Source organism: Myotis daubentonii, chromosome 12, assembly GCF_963259705.1.
Source record: "Myotis daubentonii chromosome 12, mMyoDau2.1, whole genome shotgun sequence".
Lineage (NCBI taxonomy): Eukaryota > Metazoa > Chordata > Mammalia > Chiroptera > Vespertilionidae > Myotis > Myotis daubentonii.
The window spans coordinates 7,013,339-7,032,833 of NC_081851.1; the positions used below are offsets into that span (position 1 = coordinate 7,013,339).

At 40.1% G+C, this 19,495-nt stretch overlaps 1 protein-coding gene across 1 annotated transcript in view; it reads right to left on the reverse strand.

Annotated features, from left to right (window-relative positions):
* IL1R1 (interleukin 1 receptor type 1) overlaps window positions 1–19,495 on the reverse strand; it is a 54,826-nt gene that overhangs the window by 3,828 nt on the left and 31,503 nt on the right. The window contains 7 exon segments of the mRNA XM_059658866.1: window positions 177–320; window positions 5,684–5,835; window positions 6,805–6,922; window positions 9,168–9,233; window positions 10,645–10,813; window positions 12,871–13,060; window positions 13,169–13,403. Of these exon segments, the coding sequence (XP_059514849.1) occupies window positions 177–320; window positions 5,684–5,835; window positions 6,805–6,922; window positions 9,168–9,233; window positions 10,645–10,813; window positions 12,871–13,060; window positions 13,169–13,403 (1,074 nt within the window).

The following is a 19,495-nucleotide window of genomic DNA, read 5'->3' on the forward strand; positions in this document are numbered from 1 at the left end:
AGTAACTTGGAAAACAATGTCAGTCTGCTCAGTTATGAAACTGTAATTATATATAAGAATAACTACTATTTTTATAGATGTTAAATTTCATTTTAAAATTTAAGTAAAAACTCTCTTAGTTATCTTCTATATCTCTTAACTATCCCCTCTCTTCAACAAGAAAATAAAAATTGTACCTTTTTTCGGGAGAAAATCATAGCAAGAATCCCTGTACCAAAGCACAATGTCAACCTTGAAGATTTTATAGATGAAAACAGAGCTGGTAATCACTACTGTTAACATGACGAATATACCAATCAGGTGCTTCTGGAAACTGGGGACTAGAGCAGAAAAGAGAGGAAACCAAAAGGATTTATTAGAACCAAAAGAATTAAACATTTGAGCACAACAAATTAAACATCATCATCCCAGAGAAACCATATTTGGGACTGGCCTGTAATCCCAAATTTCAGATAGTATTAATCCATTCATTACCACTTAACAATGGGTATTAACGTACAAAGACATCTAGAATGGATACCATGTAGAAAAACTACAGTGCATTGTACTAAATTTCCACCTAAGTAGTATAATATACAATCTCACAGAAAAATAACAAAGACCATAGGATAGAGCACAATATAGTAAAAAGAGTCTAAGTTACTCAAAAGCCAGCAAAAGTTCCTAGAGGTAGAAGAGTCAGGTAGGAAAGGTGAAGGCTAGGGGGAAAGAGAAGGGTGAGGGATGCCACACAGAATGTTTAATACTTGGATATTCTCCAGGCTTCACTGGCTAATTAGTCATCCAATGATTGATTACAGAGTGGGGGGCAGAGGAGGAAAGTGAAGGAAAGGTAAGGAGAAGGGGGTAGAGAAGAACAAACAAGAAAGGGACTTGCAAATGTCAGGGGTCAGGAGGAGAACCAAGATGGTGGTGTAGGTAAATGCTGGTCCTCACCACCTCAGATAATAACATTAAAATTACAACTAAAATACAGAACAACCATGAAATCTGGATGAATAGAAATCCTATAATGAGAGAAGTAAATAAGAAAGTACACTGAGGTGGTAGGAGGGGTGGAGACATGGAATGGGTTGGTCCAACACCTATGTGTGGTGTGGTTTTAATCAGGAGGGAGGTCATCTCTGTGGAGGCCTCCCAGGAGGAGTAAGAGTCCCACCCCCACACCAGCCCCCCAGCCCAGGGTTACCGAGCTGGGAAGAGATGTCCCTGTAATTTCAGGTTGTAAAACCAGTGGGAATTGTGGCTGAGTGACTCATAGGCAGCTGGAGACCCACATGTTCTTCTTAAAGGGCCAGAGCACGAACTTACTCGGACTTGATTTCTCTGAGCTCCAGCACTGGAGCTGCAGCTTGAAAGGAACCTGGGACATTCAGGGAGGAATTGGATTGTCTGGCCTCAGGGCAAGAATTCAGGGGCCGTTTTCTTCCAGACAGGAGGGCTCACAGAGGTCATTGTTCCTATGCTGGGACCTCCCCCTTGCAAAACTGACTGGCAGCCATATCTGATTTCCATCAGCCTGGCTCACTCTGTTCAGTCTGCCCTGGTGATTTCCAAGATCCCGCCCCATCCAATTTGCAGTGCCATCCAAACTGTTTGCAGTGGCTTTTCTATAGGAACGGCCAATCCTGGCTCAGGCTTCAGACTTTCTTAAAATCTCTTAAACAAGCAGCATCTGACATCAGTGTGCCCCAAATCGATCAATAAGAAACCTAAGACTGCCTTGCTTCATAGCTTGACCTTGCCTGGGCATTTCCAAGTAGCAGCCATCTGCAGATCTCTCTGCAGCTCCTGCCCAATGGCCCCAGGCAGTGGTTGACAGCTCCAGACCAAATTAGATTACAACTCTACACATCCACAGTGACACATTCAAGGGGCAGACTCAGTGAACACCAAAGCCCCACTAAAGCAAGTCCTGCTCCATAAGGGTGTCTCCTGCACAGCAGCTCTTCCACTACAGTCACAGCTGGTCTCCACAGCCAATTGGCCTGGAGGTCAACTCCTCCCAGCAACACCAATAGCAATCAAGGCTCAACTACAACAAGATTGTGCACATAGCCCACACAGGGGTGCACCTAGAGTGCCTAGCTCAGGTGACTGGGGAGGCTGAGTCACTGGGCCCTACAGGACACCTACTAAACAAGGCCACTCTATCAATTCCAGGAGACATAGCAGCTCTACCTGATACATAGAAACACACACAGGGGAGCAGTCAGAATGCAGAGACAAAAAAACATGTCACAAATGAAAGAACAGAAGAAATCTCCAGAAAAAGAAGTAAATGAAATGAAAGCATGTAAACTACTAAATACAGAATTCAAAACAATGATTATAAGGTTGTTCAAGGATCTTAATGACAACTTCAAGGGACTTAGTGAAACTTTCAAGGAACTTAGTGAGAATTTCAAGAACCTTAGTGAGAACATCAAAGACATAAAAAAGGACCAGTCAGAAATTAAGCTGAAGGTGGTGTCTGCCAACTAAACTGAAGGTGCAGGATTTTAGACGTTCACAGATTGAAGTTTCTACAGTATTGCTTGCTAATGATCTGAGTGCATTGGTGATTATATGTGTCCTCATTCTCTCACCTGAGAGAACGAGACCTTTTCCAAGTGGTGTTTCTCAAGTCCTTTGGACCCGCAGACATGTGGGTCTGGGTGGTGCGTGTGCCCTTCCCATTGTGCCAGTGTATTGGTGTAGACTTGCTGTGTTTTCAGCTGTATTTATTGCTAAATTTCTCAGCATAAACTTATCCCATTGTATTTTTTATAAATAAATATTTTCAACATGAAAAAAAGAAATTAAACATACACTAACTAAAATAAATAATAATTTATAGGGATTTAACAGCAGAATAGATGATTCCGATAATCTAATCAATGATTTGGAATATGAGGTGGCAAAAAACAACCAATCTGAACAGCAAAAAGAAAATAGAATCCAAAAAATATGAAGATAGTGCAAGGAGCCTCTGGGACAATTTTAAGAGTATCACCATTCACATTATGGGGTGCCAGAGAGAGACAAAGATATTAAAACCTATTTGAAGAAATAATGACAGAAAACTTCCCTACCTGGTGAAAGAAACAGACTTGTAAGTCCAAGAAGCACAGAGTCCCAAAAAAGAGAATCCCAAAGAGGCCCACACCAAGACACATCATAATTAAAATACTAAGAGTTAAAGACAAAGAGAAAAATCTTAAAAGCAGCAAGAGAAAAGCAGTTAGTTACCTACAGAGGAGTACCCATATGACTATCAGCTGATTTCTCAACAGAAACTTTGCAGGCCAGAAGGGAGTGGCAAGAAATATTCAAAGTGATGAGTAGTAAGGACCTACAACCAAGATTAGTCTACCCAGCAAAGATCTTATTTAGAATTGGAGGTCAGATAAAGAGCTTCACAGACAAGAAAAAGCTAAAGGAGTTCATCACCACCAAACCAGTATTACATGAAATGCTGAAGGGCATTCTTTAAGAAGAAGAGGAAGAGGAAGAGGAAGAGGAAGCAGGAGGAGGAAAGAAGAAAAATAGGAACAATAAAATGTCAATAAATACATATGTATCAACAATTAAATCTAAAAATCAAAATACATGAACAAGAAATCTAATCAACAAAATAGATTGATGGATAAAATAGAACCAGAGGCATGGAAACATGGAATAGACTGATGAATGAATCTCAGGGAAGGGAAGGGGGGACAGAAAGAGATTAACCAAAGATCTTATATGCATATATACAGTACCTATGGACACAGACAAAAGAGTAGTGAAGGCCTGGAGTGGGGTGGGAGCTCGCTGGAAAGTGGTAATGGGGGGTTGGGAGGGGGGTATCTGTAATACTCCCAGCAATAAAGATTTTTTAAAAATAAAATAAAAAATAAATGTCAGAGGTAAGTAGGCATCGAGAAAGAGAACCTGTCCAGACAATGTGCTCAGTGGTTGAGCATCAACTCATGCACCAAGAGGCCATCAGTTCAATTCCCGGTCAGGGCACATGCTAGGTTGCAGCCTCGGTGAGGGGTGCATACAGGAAGCAGCCAGTCAAGGTTCTCTCTCATTGTTGTTTCTAGCTCACTCTCCCTCTTCCTTCCTCTCTCTAAAAACAAAACAAAAACAAAAAAACAAAACAAAACAAAAAACACAAAGAAACAATAGAAACATATTTTTTAAAAAGAAAAGAAAAGAGGACCTAAAAGCTCTCTTATTTTACTTTTTCAATTTAGATCTTTGACCCATCTGCAATTGACTTGGGTATAAAGTAGAAATCAAGATATACCATTTTCTAGACCAATAGCTAATTGGCTCAATTGATAAGTTATGTTTACAATCTTCACAACTGTAGCTTCATACAAGATCATGGTATCTATAGTATAAATCTTATAAACTTGTCATTTTTATTTAAGACCATCTTGACTGTTCTTGACTCTTTACATTTCCATATGACTTTTAGAATAAGCCTGCCCATAACACACACACACACACACACACACACACACACACCCATACTTGCACAAACAGTGCTGAGATTTTGAGTGGGATGGTTTTTAATCTATAAATTCACTTGGGGACAACTAACATCTTTATAATATTGAGTCTCTCAATCCATGAACATTGTATATCCCTCCATTATTGAGGTCTTCTGCAATTTACTCAATAATATTGTTGTTGTTTTTAGTTTGTATTACAGAGGTCTTGAACAGCTTTTGCTAGCTTATTCTATGTCTTTGATAATTCTTGATGCTACTGTAAATGATACTTCTAAATGTAATTCTATTGGTTTGTTGGTATTTATAGACATACATAGAAATACTACATATATATATAGACTAGTTTTCTTGCTAAATTCATTTATTAAGTCTAATAGTTTGTTCAGATTTTCTTCCATGTACACATTCATAAATACCCTATTTTAACTACAAATAATCTTAAAATATTTCACAAATACTCTCAATACTGTGTCTTAAGATTATACAACTCATGAAAATCAATAACTTCTGACACTCTCTCTGGAAAGTGGATATTTCAACTTCCCCTGCAGTCCTTGCTGGTTTGGCTCAGTGGATAGAGCATTGGCCTATGGACTGAAGGGTCCATGTTTGATTCTGGTCAAGGGCACATGCCTGGGTTATGGGCTTGATCCCCAGTAGGGGGCATGGAGGATGCAGCCGATCAATGATTCTCTCTCATCATTGATGTTTCTATCTCTCTCTTCCTCTCTGAAATCAATAAAAATATATTTTTTAAAAAACAACATTTAAATTTCCCCTGCACATCCATCATTCACCTAAAAATATTCATTAGATACCTACTGCGACCAGACTTAAGTTGCTACTAGTTTTGGAAATAGGATAGTTAGGAAGGTAAATGGTCTGCAGCACCACAGGAATTACAGTCAAATAAAGAAAACTACGTATGACAACTTCCGTGGCGGGCAGGGACTAGAGTGCTATGGAAGCACGCAGCAGAGGCCCGCCCCACTTCCGTCCGGCAGAGAACAGTACAGAAAGGCTCCCTGGCAGAAGAAGCGGCTCAGCGGAGAAGTGAGAAAGGGGAGCTGTTATCCAGGTTAACAGGAATCCCAGAGCATTCTGGGCAGAGGGAATGGCCTTGCAAACCTCAAGGTCACAGGATCTTACCATGGTAAAATAAAAGCACATTTCCAATAAACAGTTTTACTGTTTACCTGGGTGTATTAATTGGATATATGCTGCATTTATTCCATATTTATTCCTGGCTACACAGGTAAATGGATACAGATAAAATTTACTTTTCACTTCTGAAATATTGAGTATTAGGATGACCGTGTTCCTGTTTTTGGATGCAGGATTTTCCACTCTGTTCAAAAGAGAGAGAGAGAGAGAATAAGTTGTTTTAAGTTAACTGCATTAACAACAAGTAAGCCACATGCATGGTCTTTCTCTTTATTTGTTGCATAAATGAAGGCAGAAACAACCACCAGCCTACGCACAGGTATAACAATCAGGCTGTTAGCAACATTGATCGAGATGTTATGGACCTACGTCCATTACCAGTAAAAGACGCAGTAGGAGAGAAACTGAATAAAAATCACCAGCTTCCAAGAAGAAAAATATGAACATATGCATTTTGGTCTCCATGGGGCACAGGAAGGAATATATGGAACAAGAGTAGAGTAGGCAGACGGCACAGGGTTTGAAGGTGAGGCTAGGAGTCAGGAGTTTATCCCTAGAGAGGTTCCAGGAGCCCTGAGGACTTGAGCAGCGGAAGGCGTGATTCTTGGCCCATTTTATGCCTTTTTAGGTTACTTAAAGAGTGGAATAACATGAAGATTGCTTCACCGGAATGTTGCAACATATGTAACTAATTTAACAGAAAGCCTTCCAAGTTGTCCTGAATTTGCACCACGATGACATGCATTTTTATCTTAAATGTACAAGCTCTTGTAAATCCTGTTTAGCTTAACGAAACTCAATATGGGTGGCAAAGGGTTAAGAACCAATCAACCACCAAGTAACTTTTGCTATTCCAGTGGTCGTCAAACTGCGGCTTGGCTCGTGAGCCACATGCGGCTCTTTGGCCCCTTGAGTGTGGCTCTTCCTAAGCCTTAGGAGTACCCTACTTAAGTTAATGACAGTGTACCTACCTATATAGTTTAAGTTTAAAGAATTTGGCTCTCAAAAGAAATTTCAATCGTTGTACAGTTGATATTTGGCTCTGTTGACTAATGAGTTTGCCGACCACTGGAAACCATCAAGACTGTATAAAGTATGACGTGCAATTTAACACCAAAATGTCTCTGCTGTGGTTGGCGCTCAGCATGCTTACTGTATGTAGTCTTCCGCCAGCACCGGGTCGTCATCATCAATCAGCGACCCGTTCCACTTCCAGTAGACAAAGTTAGTTACAGGGCCAGTGACGTTGCATACCAACTGCAGCTGGGATCCTGCGAAGCAATGCATTTTAAAGCCTAACATTAATTAATTTTCAAGTGATCCATTTATCTATATTAACAAGTGGCTACTGAATAAGAATCTTAAATTATAGGAAAGCACAAAGAAAAAGAAAAATCAGCCAAAACCGGTTTGGCTCAGTGGATAGAGCGTCGGCCTGCGGACTGAAGGGTCCCAGGTTCGATTCCGGTCAAGGGCATGTACTTGGGTTGCGGGCACATCCCCAGTGGGAGATGTGCAGGAGGCAGCTGATCAATGTTTCTCTCTCATCGATGTTTCTAACTCTCTATCTCTCTCCCTTCCTCTCTGTAAAAAATCAATAAAATATATTTAAAAAAAAAAAAAAGAAAAAAAGAAAAAGAAAAAGAAAAATCACCCTTACACTTACCACCTATAGATAATCACTATTAGTAACATATGGTATCTTATTCCTTATCTTCTCTGTGTACACATGCAATTATTTAAATGGATGTTATTATCTACTATTTGTAATTATTATTGGGTTGGGAACGTTGGCTCACGCGATTAGCCTTCCAAAATAGGCCCCTTCGTGGCTGGCTCAGCATTCCCCAATCAGACAGAATATGATGATCATTTTCCCAGTGCTAAACACAATCTGTTCCTAATTTTTCATTATTATGATTACTATTCCATGAGCATTCTTGTACACCAATATTGTACATTTTCCAAAACAGCACTCCGAGTGAAAATCCAGAAGCAGAATCCAGTTAAAGGAGGTACATTTTAAAAGCCAGCCCCTCTCGCCCACACAGGACTGCACTTCCCACTCGCCCGGCATGAGCGCTGTGCGTTGACCCCAGGCGCCCCCACGAGTCAGTGCCGACTCAGAGAGGAAAATCATTCCATTCACATTTCGCCTGCGTTCTTGAATTAATGGCGAACTGACATGTTTTTAATAAGCTGATTTGTCTTTAAGGACTGCTGGTTATCCCTGCCCATTATTTCCTGGCATCATTGTGGTAACTCATCACACACGACAACTCAAAAACCCTCGGTGTTGCTTGCTTTCATTTCATTCTTATGGAAATCCTTTGGTAAAGATATTATTTTTTGTTTGGTCAAATTTATAACTGTTTATCTGTTTTCACTATTTCTTTCTAAAAACCCCCTCTACCACCAAATCAGGAAAATATCATGTACCTTTTATTTGGGGCATGTCATACTTTAATTGTTTTATCCGTTCAAGGGGCCAAGGAAGTCTTAGCTGTTGCAAGGGTTTGTGGCCCTCAAAGGGCCACAGTACATCGACAGACAGACAGACAGAATCTGTGATGTACGTCCTGAGAGAGGAGCAGGGCTGAAGGGAAATGTCTTTTAGGCTCCCAAAGGGGCACAGTCATGAGAAAGGATTGGGAAATGCTGCTCTCAATTCTACAGGCCCATATATAATTCTGAGTTACACATGTTTGTTAGCTTATATCTAAGAATTTCTTTATATTACCATACATCATGAGTAACAAACTAACAGAACCCACAGGTCACAACTCTACCTTCTAATCCTTGTCTTCTTGCAGTTACTATTACAGACGAGAATTTTGTACACTAACGTGATTTTTGATCCTCTGGTACCAAAACCTGCCTTTACGCTTAGACCAGCGGTTTCTCATGGAACGGTCAGTGATGGTGAAAATGTGCTCTATTTGTGTTAACCCTGAAGTCACTGGTCACATGTGGCTACTAAGCTCTTGACTGAGAAACTAATATTCAATTGAACTAAATTAATTTAATTTAAATTTACATATGCATAACTACAGGCGGCTCGCGGCTATTGCGCTGTATGGGGCTGGGGTGGATGCTTATAAGATTTCATTCTTGGAATAAACAATGTAGAAGTTAACTAACTTGTGACAGTGTTTTTCTAGAACGACATCCTTTTGCCTACAGTCTAGCTCTCCTGCCTAAAAGCACCAGAGGCGCCCTGTGCGCCGGGAGTCACACTTCTCACCCTCGGCCTGCTGAGGCTGGCCTCTGGCTGGGGTTCTTGTGCGTAATCAGTCTCCGCAGGAAAGCAGGGACAGCCCAACCAGGTGTGGTTCGATGTGTGCCGTAAGAGGCAAGAAATCCAAAGGAACATTTAATATGCAACCTGAGCCACTTTCTCTCTAATTACAGGCATGTCCAGTGAACAGCTTAGGCTCTGTGCAGTAAAGGCACAATTTATCTTCACCTCGAACTCAGAATAATTACCGCAGCCTGTCCTGACCAGAGGCTACTCACCCGGGACCACTTCCATCGTCTTGTTCACCGGACTCACAATCTCAGGGCTCTGGGGCCTCTTCTCCTCTGAAATAAACATCCACAGGCTCTCTCTCAGTCTCGCACAGATCAGAGTCACAAATGATATCAACACTTGGCAAGTACACCAAACTATACATGGCGTCCAGCAGATATTCCCTCAAATGTCGGAAGCATTTATGGCAGGGGACAGAGGCAAGAAGTGAAAAAGGGAGCCAGCACGGAGGCCACAGCCAAATCATGACAACCCACTCCAAAGCCTGCGCCCTCTGAGCCCAGCAGCTCGGGCTACACAAATCCACAGGCAGCACAGGCCCCGGCTGCAGACAATGGCTCCCCTAGAGCCAATCAGGACGAGGAGGGGGCTGGTGCTCCCCTGGTAGAGCATCACTCCCCAGAGGGCCTTCGATGCTGGACCTGCTTATACACAGGACCTTTACTAATGACCCAGGAGTAGAATGCCAAGCAATTTGGCATAATTTATTAAAACAGGATAAAAATAGTAAGTAGCTCCAGAAATTAATCTGTTATTTACAAAAAGATTGGCTTCAAGGGGTAACCTGTGGCCAACCCTGAGAAACTATGAACTTAAATGCCAGCTCCATAAAGCAGGATCCTGTCTCTTTGGTTTGCTAATACATGTACATCTAGAACAGTTCCTGGCACGTAGTAGATGCTCAATAAATAGTTTTGAATCTTCCTTTAGAAGAATATTTAAAAATGACCTCACCCCTGATTAAGTACATTATGTCTACACAAGGGATCAGAAAGGGAGAGGAAGAATATGTCTGCTATATGTAATACCCTTTGTAATACTTTAAGCAATAAAAAAAAAAAAAAAAAGAATATGTCTGCTGGTCTGGTTGCTACAAGTCAGGAAGAACAAACCAGACCTACACAACGACCAGAGGGAGGCTGCTCAAAGCTCAAGATGATTGTGACTGTTGAAAACTATGATTCACTGATACTAGTAGGAATTAATTCTGATTCAACAAAATAATAAACTTTGAAAAAATAAAGTATGATGCAAGTAAGAAAGCTCCGCTGTAAGTCAGGCGGTCCGGTTCTGGGTCCCTGCCCTGGGACACGCCCTCCTGTGCATGATTCCCAGCACGATTCGCAGTAGAGACCCCTTTAACTGTCAAACCCCCGCGAGTGACCGTTATCATATACGATTTATGGAGCTCTCAGAAAGAACCGTCATCAGCCATCCCAAAGAATGAGCCCCCTTGGTCAGTTGGAAACCCGACTCATATCGTCTATTTAATTAGCACTTTGTCTGAAGCAGGAGGGAAGCCATTTACATAGTATTTAGCAACAAAAGTTAAAACCAGGTGACTTTTGGCAAGTCATCCAGCTTCTCATGGCTTCAGCTCCTCCGTGGACATGCAGATGATAGTAGAATCCTGATCCCTGGGCCTTCCCGGGTGGGAAGTCTTAGGACAGAGCCGTGACTCACCAAGAGTTAAAAGCTTGATCACCCGGCTGATGTGATACTGCTTTCCCAGGAGCGTGTAGGATGCACGGCAAGTGTAGTTCCCTTTATGCGCTTCGGTCACATTCATGATGATGAGTTTATTTGATTCTCCAATGAAGTTTGCATCGTCAAGAAGTAGAGGTTTGCAGTCCTAGATAGAGCAACAGGAAGAAAGTATTGAAAACCAATTAATAACTTTCTCCAGTCTGCCAGGAGGAAACATTCCACTTTTCCATATCAGCAAATGTTTTATACATATGCAGTATGGACATTATATTTTATATATATTTATACATATATATACAAATATGTACTTACACACACACACACATATATGAAAAGAAAGATTCCTTGTATAACAAATTTTAATGTGATTTTTGTGGCAAAAGTCATAATGATACTCCTAGGATATTAAATGCTTACACCTATGAACCTTGCACTTTGAAAACAAATTTATTTGGAAATAAAGAAAAACACAGTGGAGGAAAGAATGCTCACACTATATAGTTTGTCTGTAATGCTGTACTTCCTTTCTTCACAGATATTATTGACTTTGTGTTTCTTCCCCTGCACAGCATGATTCCCCAAGGAAGCCCTAACAAGCTCGGTAGATCAAAGGTAGCAAACTGATAGTTTCCATGGAGTGCGAGCCAGTCTCTTCCAAGGCAGTTACAGAAACTACTGCCCTGGGCGCTGTGCCTCAGTAGTTTGGCACATCCTCCCGGTCACCGAAAGGTCGCGGTTCAATCCTTGGCCAGGGCTCATCCCCAGGTTGTGGGTTGAATTCCCGATTGGGGTGTGTGCAGGAGTCAACCTATTAATGTTTCTCTCTCTCAAATCAATAAAAACATATCCTCCAGTGAGGATTAAAATAATAGAAAGAAACTATTAAGTTATTTAAGGACCACTTTTTAAAAATATTTTATTGATTTTTTACAGAGAGGAAAGGAGATGGATAGAGAGTTAGAAACATCGATGAGAGAGAAGCATCGATCAGCTGCCTCCTGCACACCCCCCACCGGGGATGTGCCTGCAACCAAGGTACATGCCCTTGACTGGAATCGAACCCGGGACCTCTCAGTCGGCAGGCTGACGCTTTATCCAGTGAGCCAAACCAGCTAGGGCATGGACCACTTGATATTTTAATAAAACACAACAGAATAAATTTTGTGCCCTGGCCTGTGTCACTCACTCGTTAGAGCATGGGCCCATGTACCAAAGAGCTGCACGTTTGACTCCCAGTCAAGGACATGTACCTGGGTCGCAGGTTCGATCCTTGGCCCCAGCTGGGGTGTGTGGGGGAGGCAACAAGGGATGTGTCTTTCTCACATTGATGTTTATCTCTCTCACCCTCCCACCTTCCACTCTCTATAAAAATCTATAGAAAAAAATATCCTTGGGTGCCCAGCCGGCATGGCTCAGTGGTTGAGCGTCGACCTATAAACCAAGAGGTAACCATTCGACTCCTGGTCAGGGCACATGCCCGGGTTGCAGGCTTGATGCCCAGTGTGGGGCGTGCAGGAGGCAACCAATCAATGTTTCTCTCTCATCATTAATGTTTCTATCTCTCTCTTCCTCTCCCTTCCTCTCTGAAATCAATAAAAAATATATATTTTTAAATGTATCCTTGGGTGAGGATTAACAAATAAATAAAAAAAGAATACTTTTTAAAAAATAAATAGTTATCTCTTAAAAACCCTAAATTTATACTGCCTTATCTTTAAACTTCTTTTATTCTTACTATACTCTTCTTCAACGATATCTTCTTAAGAAAAATAACAGAAAGTAAGCTTTTAGTAAGGCTGCAAATTAAATATATGCAGTCTTACAACTTTTTTCAAATGTCCTATTAAGTTTCACTACTCAAAAGTAAATGATATGCCAAATGAAAATGTACTTTGCAGATTCAACATATTGTCTGTGAAAGAAAACTATTTTATTTGCTGGAAAAGTAAAATATTATATTTAATATAACATTACGTGAGACATAGAAGCATGAACAAACTGTTGAACCTCAGAGAGAAGGCAGGGAGGGTGGGTGGGAAGAGATCAACCAATGAACTTGTATGTATATATGCATGGGGTGGTGAGGGCCTGGGGCGGGGGGCGGGGACAGGAGTGGCTGGAAGAAGTTAATGGGGGGAAGGAGGGCCCATGTAATACTTTCAACAATAAAGATTTAAAAATATATATATATTAAGACATTACCTTATCCCACTCTATCTTGGGTAACTCATTGTTTTCATCCTTAAAATAATCCAAATAAGGACACACAAGTTGTCCATTTCCTGCAATAATTAGTTTCTGTTCGAATATAGCTTGTGCACTGTAACACAAGTCAGGTTCATGTTGTACAAACTTTGCAGTTACTTCAATCTTGAGGCAGTAAGTTGAATTTCTAAAATAAATCAAAATAGGTGAATCAATCATTATTAAAGGACATTTCTGTCTTAACTATTGTAGGTACACAGAACACATGTCTGTATCAAAGTAACTTCTTCCTTACCTCACTGTGCAATAGTAATTTCCTGAATCCTCGACCTTAGCTGGGACAAACCAAAGCCTATCTTTGTACTGATGGATCCGGGAGCCTCTTTCCATAGGTATAGATGTGTTGCTGTCATTTTTATACCAATTTATAGTGCCTTTGTTTTCATTTGGGTTAAGAGGACATGGACGAACAGCAATTTCATAAGCAGAAGAAACTAAAATTATTGGTCCTTTACGTTCCTCACATTTACCTTTAAAAGGGAGAAAGGAAAAGGAAATTCTATATGAAATCTGTCAATGTCTCTTAATATAATATCTACATATAAATGTATCAGTTACTCAATACATTAATTCATATTAAATATTTACCAGCCTTATGATTAACACCGTTATCTTTGAAGTCTGAAATATTTATATCCAAATTCAGTTGTATTACTTACTACCTGAGTGCCCTTGAGCAAGTTATGTAACCTCTCATCCCCTCTTGAGTCATCTGAAAATGGGTGAAAATGCAGCAGGCGAGAGAGATGCCTCAGTACAAGATAGGAGTGGGTTTACCCTCCTACCCGAACAACTGAAAAAGGGGCAATGTTTATGAAACAATAATGTTCAAGACATTGAACATAAAAACAGAAATATCAGAAAGGTGGGAGTCAAAGGAGGGAAGCCCTAGAATCTTCCCAAATGGCTGCCTAGCGAGACCAGGACCGTGGCGCTGCAAGGAGGAAAGCTAGGCAAAGCCTCCTGATCTCTGAGTGAGGAAATGGAGCTGGGATCCAAGGAAACCAAACGTGTGCAGGGCAGAGCCCCAACAGGCCCGCCCTGCACACAGAGCGAGCGCGAGAGGAAGTGAGCGAGCACTTTGCTGACCTACAGAGTCTCCCTCAAATTTTCAGCTGAGTATTGATTAGTTTAAGTTATATAAGAAAAACCACCCCCAAGGTCAGAGTGAGAATTGCCAAAAGGATTAGAGTAAATAATACCTAACCCACACACAGTTCTGGAAATAGTTGCTGTTTACAGCTGGAATGGAAAACCTCCATAATCATGGGGCATCGGGTAAAATATCCAGAAGGGTTTTGACTCAGTAGATGGGGAAAATCAGGCCTAGAATAAAACTTTTTCTGATCATAACTAATAAAGTTTGAAAGCAAGACCTGAAATGACAATAATAAACCTATGATAGAGCAAACTCAAGAACATTTTTCATAATACAAAAATATCCAGCAACCAGAATGGTGGAAATAACAATGTCTAGCATCTATTTAAAAAATTACTAAGCATGCAGAGAAGCAGGATAATATAACCAATAACGCAGAGAAAATAATCACTACTGACCCAGAAATGACAGAGGTGATAGAATAAATAGAAAATTAAAATAATTATTACTATTGTGTTTCGCTTGTTTGAGATACTAGATCAAACCTGTTGAGAAGAGACGTGAGAGTTGTTTTTAAAAAACTTAAATCAAATTTCTAGAAATAAAAACTACAATGTTGACTTAAACACGCTAGATGTGATTAATGGCAGATTTGACATTGCAGAAGAAAAGCTTAGTGACTTTTAAGACACAGCATTAGAAACTATTCAAAATTAAACACAGAGAAAGAGAAAAGAACAACATTAACAGGGCAGTGTTTAGCTGCTGGACAACTTCAGTACATGACATAGGAATCCCTGAGGTAGAGGAAAGGTGCGTGAAACAGAAGAGTATTTGAAGTCACACAGGTTGAAATCTTTCAAGATTTAATGAAAACGAGGAGCTCACAGACTCTAATATCACAATGAAACCCAGGCAAAAGCAGCATGAAGAAAACTCCACCAAACAAAGAAAAAGTAATGCAGCCTTCTTGCCAGAAAAAATACAAGCCAGAAGAAAGTGGCATAAAGATAAATACTGAAAGATAAAAAGTCAACCTAGAAGTAATACTCAGTGAAAATATTTTTCAAAAATAAAGACAAAATAAAACTTTTCTGTGTATTTATAAAAGCTGTAAAAATTCATCACCAGACCTACACTATCAGGAAAATATAAGAAGTCCTTTGGAGATAAAGAAAATAATATTGGATATAAATGAATCTACACAATGGAATAAATACACCAGAAATGCTTACTACATGGGTAATTATAAAATAACTAGTGACACGGTGCATGAAATCACGCAGCCCTGCCTGCCCACGCCCCACTTTGACACCCTAACCTCTCCACCCAGAGCTCAAGTGTGCCTGGCCCCGCCCCCGACCCCTCTGGCCTTCTCTGGCTGCTTCAAGGCCCGCCCTCAGTCCTGCGAGCCACCTCGGGCTGGTCCTGCCTCCTCCGGGAGCCGCCCAGCTTCCGCCCCATCTCTGGAGCAACCACCACGCAGCACAGGCACACACCGCCTCCTGCTGATGGGTTGTTACATGTGAGGGCGCCCTGACCATTAGCATATTAGCTCTTTATTATATAGGATTTTTCTTACTCTTTAGATCTCCTTTAAAATAGCTGCATGTTTAAAGCAAAACCGATAGTGTATAGTAAGGTTTATAACATATTAGTAGCCTTGCACATGAATCTGTGGGCCAGTAGCTTGCCAGTAGCTCGCTGCCACCCTCCAGTAGCTCTCTGGCCGCTGCCCCGCTCTCCTGTAGGTCCCCCTTCCCCCGCCCCGCCCCATAGCTTGCTGCCCTGCCCCCTCCTGTAGCTCTCCACCTCCTGCTTGTAGCTCACTGCCCACCCTCCTGCTGGTCCGTGATCTGGTTCTATGTGGTCGGTCATTACACTTCACGGAGTAATGACCATTTGCATATTGCATCTTTATTATTCAGGACAAAGCTGTAAAAGGCCTGGGAACAATGGGGCTAAGTTCTAGAATGGAAGTCTACTGCCTTACGTTTCTTATACTCTGTGTGAAATGGCATAGCATTACTTAAAGGTAAACAGTAATAATTAAAGATGGATACCAGAAGCCTGAGAGCACTTATTTTTTTATTATTAATTTCAGGGAGAGGAAGAGGGGAGACAGGGTGGGGGGGGGAGAGAGAGAGAGAGAGAGAGAGAGAGAGAGAGAGAGAGAGAGAGAGAGAGGAAGAGAGACATAGATGTGAAACATCAAACAGTTGCCTCCTGCACCCTGACCAAGGATCGAACCCATAACCTGGGAATGTGCTCGGACTGGGAATGAACCCGCCACCTTCTGGTGCACGGGCTAATGCTCCAACCAACTGAGCCACACTGGCCAGGGCTCCAATAGCACCTACTTAAAACAAAAACAGTTACTTAGTATAAGCCAACACAGGAGATAAAATGAATCATGAAAATTCTCAATCAATCCAAAAGCCAGCAAAAAAAGAAAAAATAACAAAGAATTAATGGGACAAATAGAAACTAAAATATGATCCTGAAATTAAATCCAAATGCATTAATAATGATATTTTAAAATATTAATGGTCTAAACATCCAAATTGAAAGGCAGAGGTGGTCAGATTAGATAAGGTGAGAAGAATCCAACTGTATGCTGCCTAGCACAGACGTACACACATACATGCATACACACACGCCATCATGCTTACACACACTTTGAACAGAAAGATACAAATACATTTCAAGTAAAAAAAAATGGTAGGGGCCCACACCAGGTTAACACTAATCAAAAGAAAGTTTACATGGTTGTTACATTGATAACAACCAAACTAGATTTTACAGTAAAGATTATTAACAGGGATAAAAAGGGTCATTTCATTATGATAAAGAAGTCATTCATCAAGAAGTACATAGTAATCCTAAATGTTTCCTAAGCTACTAACAATGCTTCAAAATACTTGAAGCAAAAATATTAGACTGCGTCCTAGCTGGTTTGGCTCAGTGGATAGTGTCGGCCTGTGAACTGAAGGGTCCCGGGTTCAATTTCAGTCAAGCGCACATGCCCAGGTTGTGGGCATGCTCCCCAGTATGGGGCGTGTAGGAGGCAGCCAATCAATGATTCTCTCTCATCATGGATGTTTCTATGTCTCTCTCCTCCGTTCCTCTCTGAAATCAATAAAATATATATTTTTTTAAATGTTAGACTGCAAGGAGAAATAGAAAAACCCACAATTATAGTCAGAGATTCCAATACCCTATTCAAACAATAATTGATAGAACAAGTAGAACAATTAGATAAATCAGTAATGATATAAAAGATTTGAACAAAAATTTCGGTGTAATTGATATTTAAAAAAAATCCTACTCAACAATAGCAGAATACACATTTTTAACACAACAACTTTATCAACATATACAATATTCTTGTTCACCACCAAATAATTGATGTATTTAAAGGGATTCAAATTAGATAAAGTATATATTCTGGTGATAATAGGATTCAATTAGAAACCAAAAACCAAAAGCTATCTAGGAATTCCCAATATGTTTGACAAGACATTATAAATGAATATGAAATGCAGCGTTAGCTGGGAAGCCATACTGCCCTAATTTATCAGTTCTATAAAGTATCAGCAGATTTGAACATAACTTCCAGAGTGTGCAGAATGCAATCATAAAAAAATATTATTTGTAAAATAATAAAATAAAACTAAAAAAACACACTTCTAAATAACCATGAGTCAAAGAAGAAATAAAAAGAGTAGAAGGTATTTTGATTGAATGATAAGGGAAATACATGTCAAAATTGATGATATTCAATGAAAGCAGTGGGTAGAGGAAAACTGACAGCACTAAATGCCTATAGAAGGAAAAAGATATCAAACTGATGACTTCAGTTTCCACTCAATAAATTAGAAAAAAATGCACCCAATGTAAGCAGAAGATTAAAAAAATAACATGAATCCAACAGATAATCAGTGAGCCCTGGCTGTGTGGCTTCGGGGTTAGAGGGTTGACCTGTGCACCAAAAGGTCACAGATTCGATTCCCCGTCAAGGACATGTACCTGGGCTGCAGGTTGATCCCTGGCCCTGGTTGGGGTATGTGCGGGAGGCAACCAATGGATGTGTCTCTCTCACATTGATGTTTCTCTCTCTCTCTCTCTCTCTCTCTCTCTCTCTCTCTCCCCCTTCCCTCCCTTCCTCCCTCCTCTCTGTCTCTCTCTCCCTCTGTACCCCCCCCCAATCCCTTCCTCCCTTCTACTCTCTCTAAAAATCAATGGAAAAAATATCCTCAGGGGAGGATTAACAACAACAACAAAAAATCAATGAAATGGAAAATGAAAAATAACAGAGAAAAATCAGATACTAAAAGCTTATTCTTTCAAAAAATATGATTGATAAAATCTCCATCCAGAATGACCAGGAAAAAAGAAAGGTGTTATCTCTCAAAGGAGTAATAAGGAAATATTAAGAACAAATGTATGCTAATAAATTCAATAATTTATGTGAAACAAGAAAATTCCTTAAAAGGCACAGACTATAAAAGCTCCCTCAAAAAGAAATAAATAACCTCAATAGCCCTACAGATACTAAGGGCTATTAGTATCTGGCCCTTTAAAGAAAATGAATTTGCAGCTAAAACCTTACAACAAAGAAAATTTGGGGCCTAGATAGCGTCACTGGAATATTTATGGAAGAAATTTTAGGGAAACTCTTGCAAAAAATTGAAGAGTCAGTAACATGTCCCTATTCACTCTATGAGGTCAACATTACTTTAATACTAAAACCTGACAAAGACATTACAAAAAAAAGAGAAAACATAAGCCAATCATCATAAACATAGATGCAAAATTTCTTTAAAACAGTTTATCAAACTAAATCTTACAATATATTAAAAAAGGATAATATATTGTGATGTATATAACATCATAGAAATGCAAAGTTGGATTCACATTCAAAAAAATCAATCAATAAAATTCCATATATCAACAGAGTTTAAAAGAAAATCTATATAATCATCTCAATAGACCCAGAAAAAAAAAAAGAAAAAACCATGACAAAATCCTACATGAGCAAACTAGGAATAGAGGTGAACTCTCAGCTATGAAAAACCTACAGCTTTTATACACAGCAAGATTAGGAGTGAGGTCAGGATAACCACTCTAATCACTTCTATTCAATAGTTTAGCAGTGGTTCTCAACCTTCCTAATGCCGCGACCCTTTAATGCAGTTCCTCATGTTGTGGTGACACCCAATTTCATTGTTACAAATTGAACATAATTAAAGCATAGTGATTAATCGCAAAAACAATATGTAATTATATATGTGTTTTTCGATAGACTTAGGTGACCCCTGCGAAAGGGTCGTTCGACCCCCAAAAGGGTCGTGACCCACAGGTTGAGAACCGCTGGTTTACTGGAAGATCTAATTAGTACATTAAGTCAAGAAAAAAATAGATGGCACCCAGATTGAAGGGTAAAGTGAAATAGCATTATTT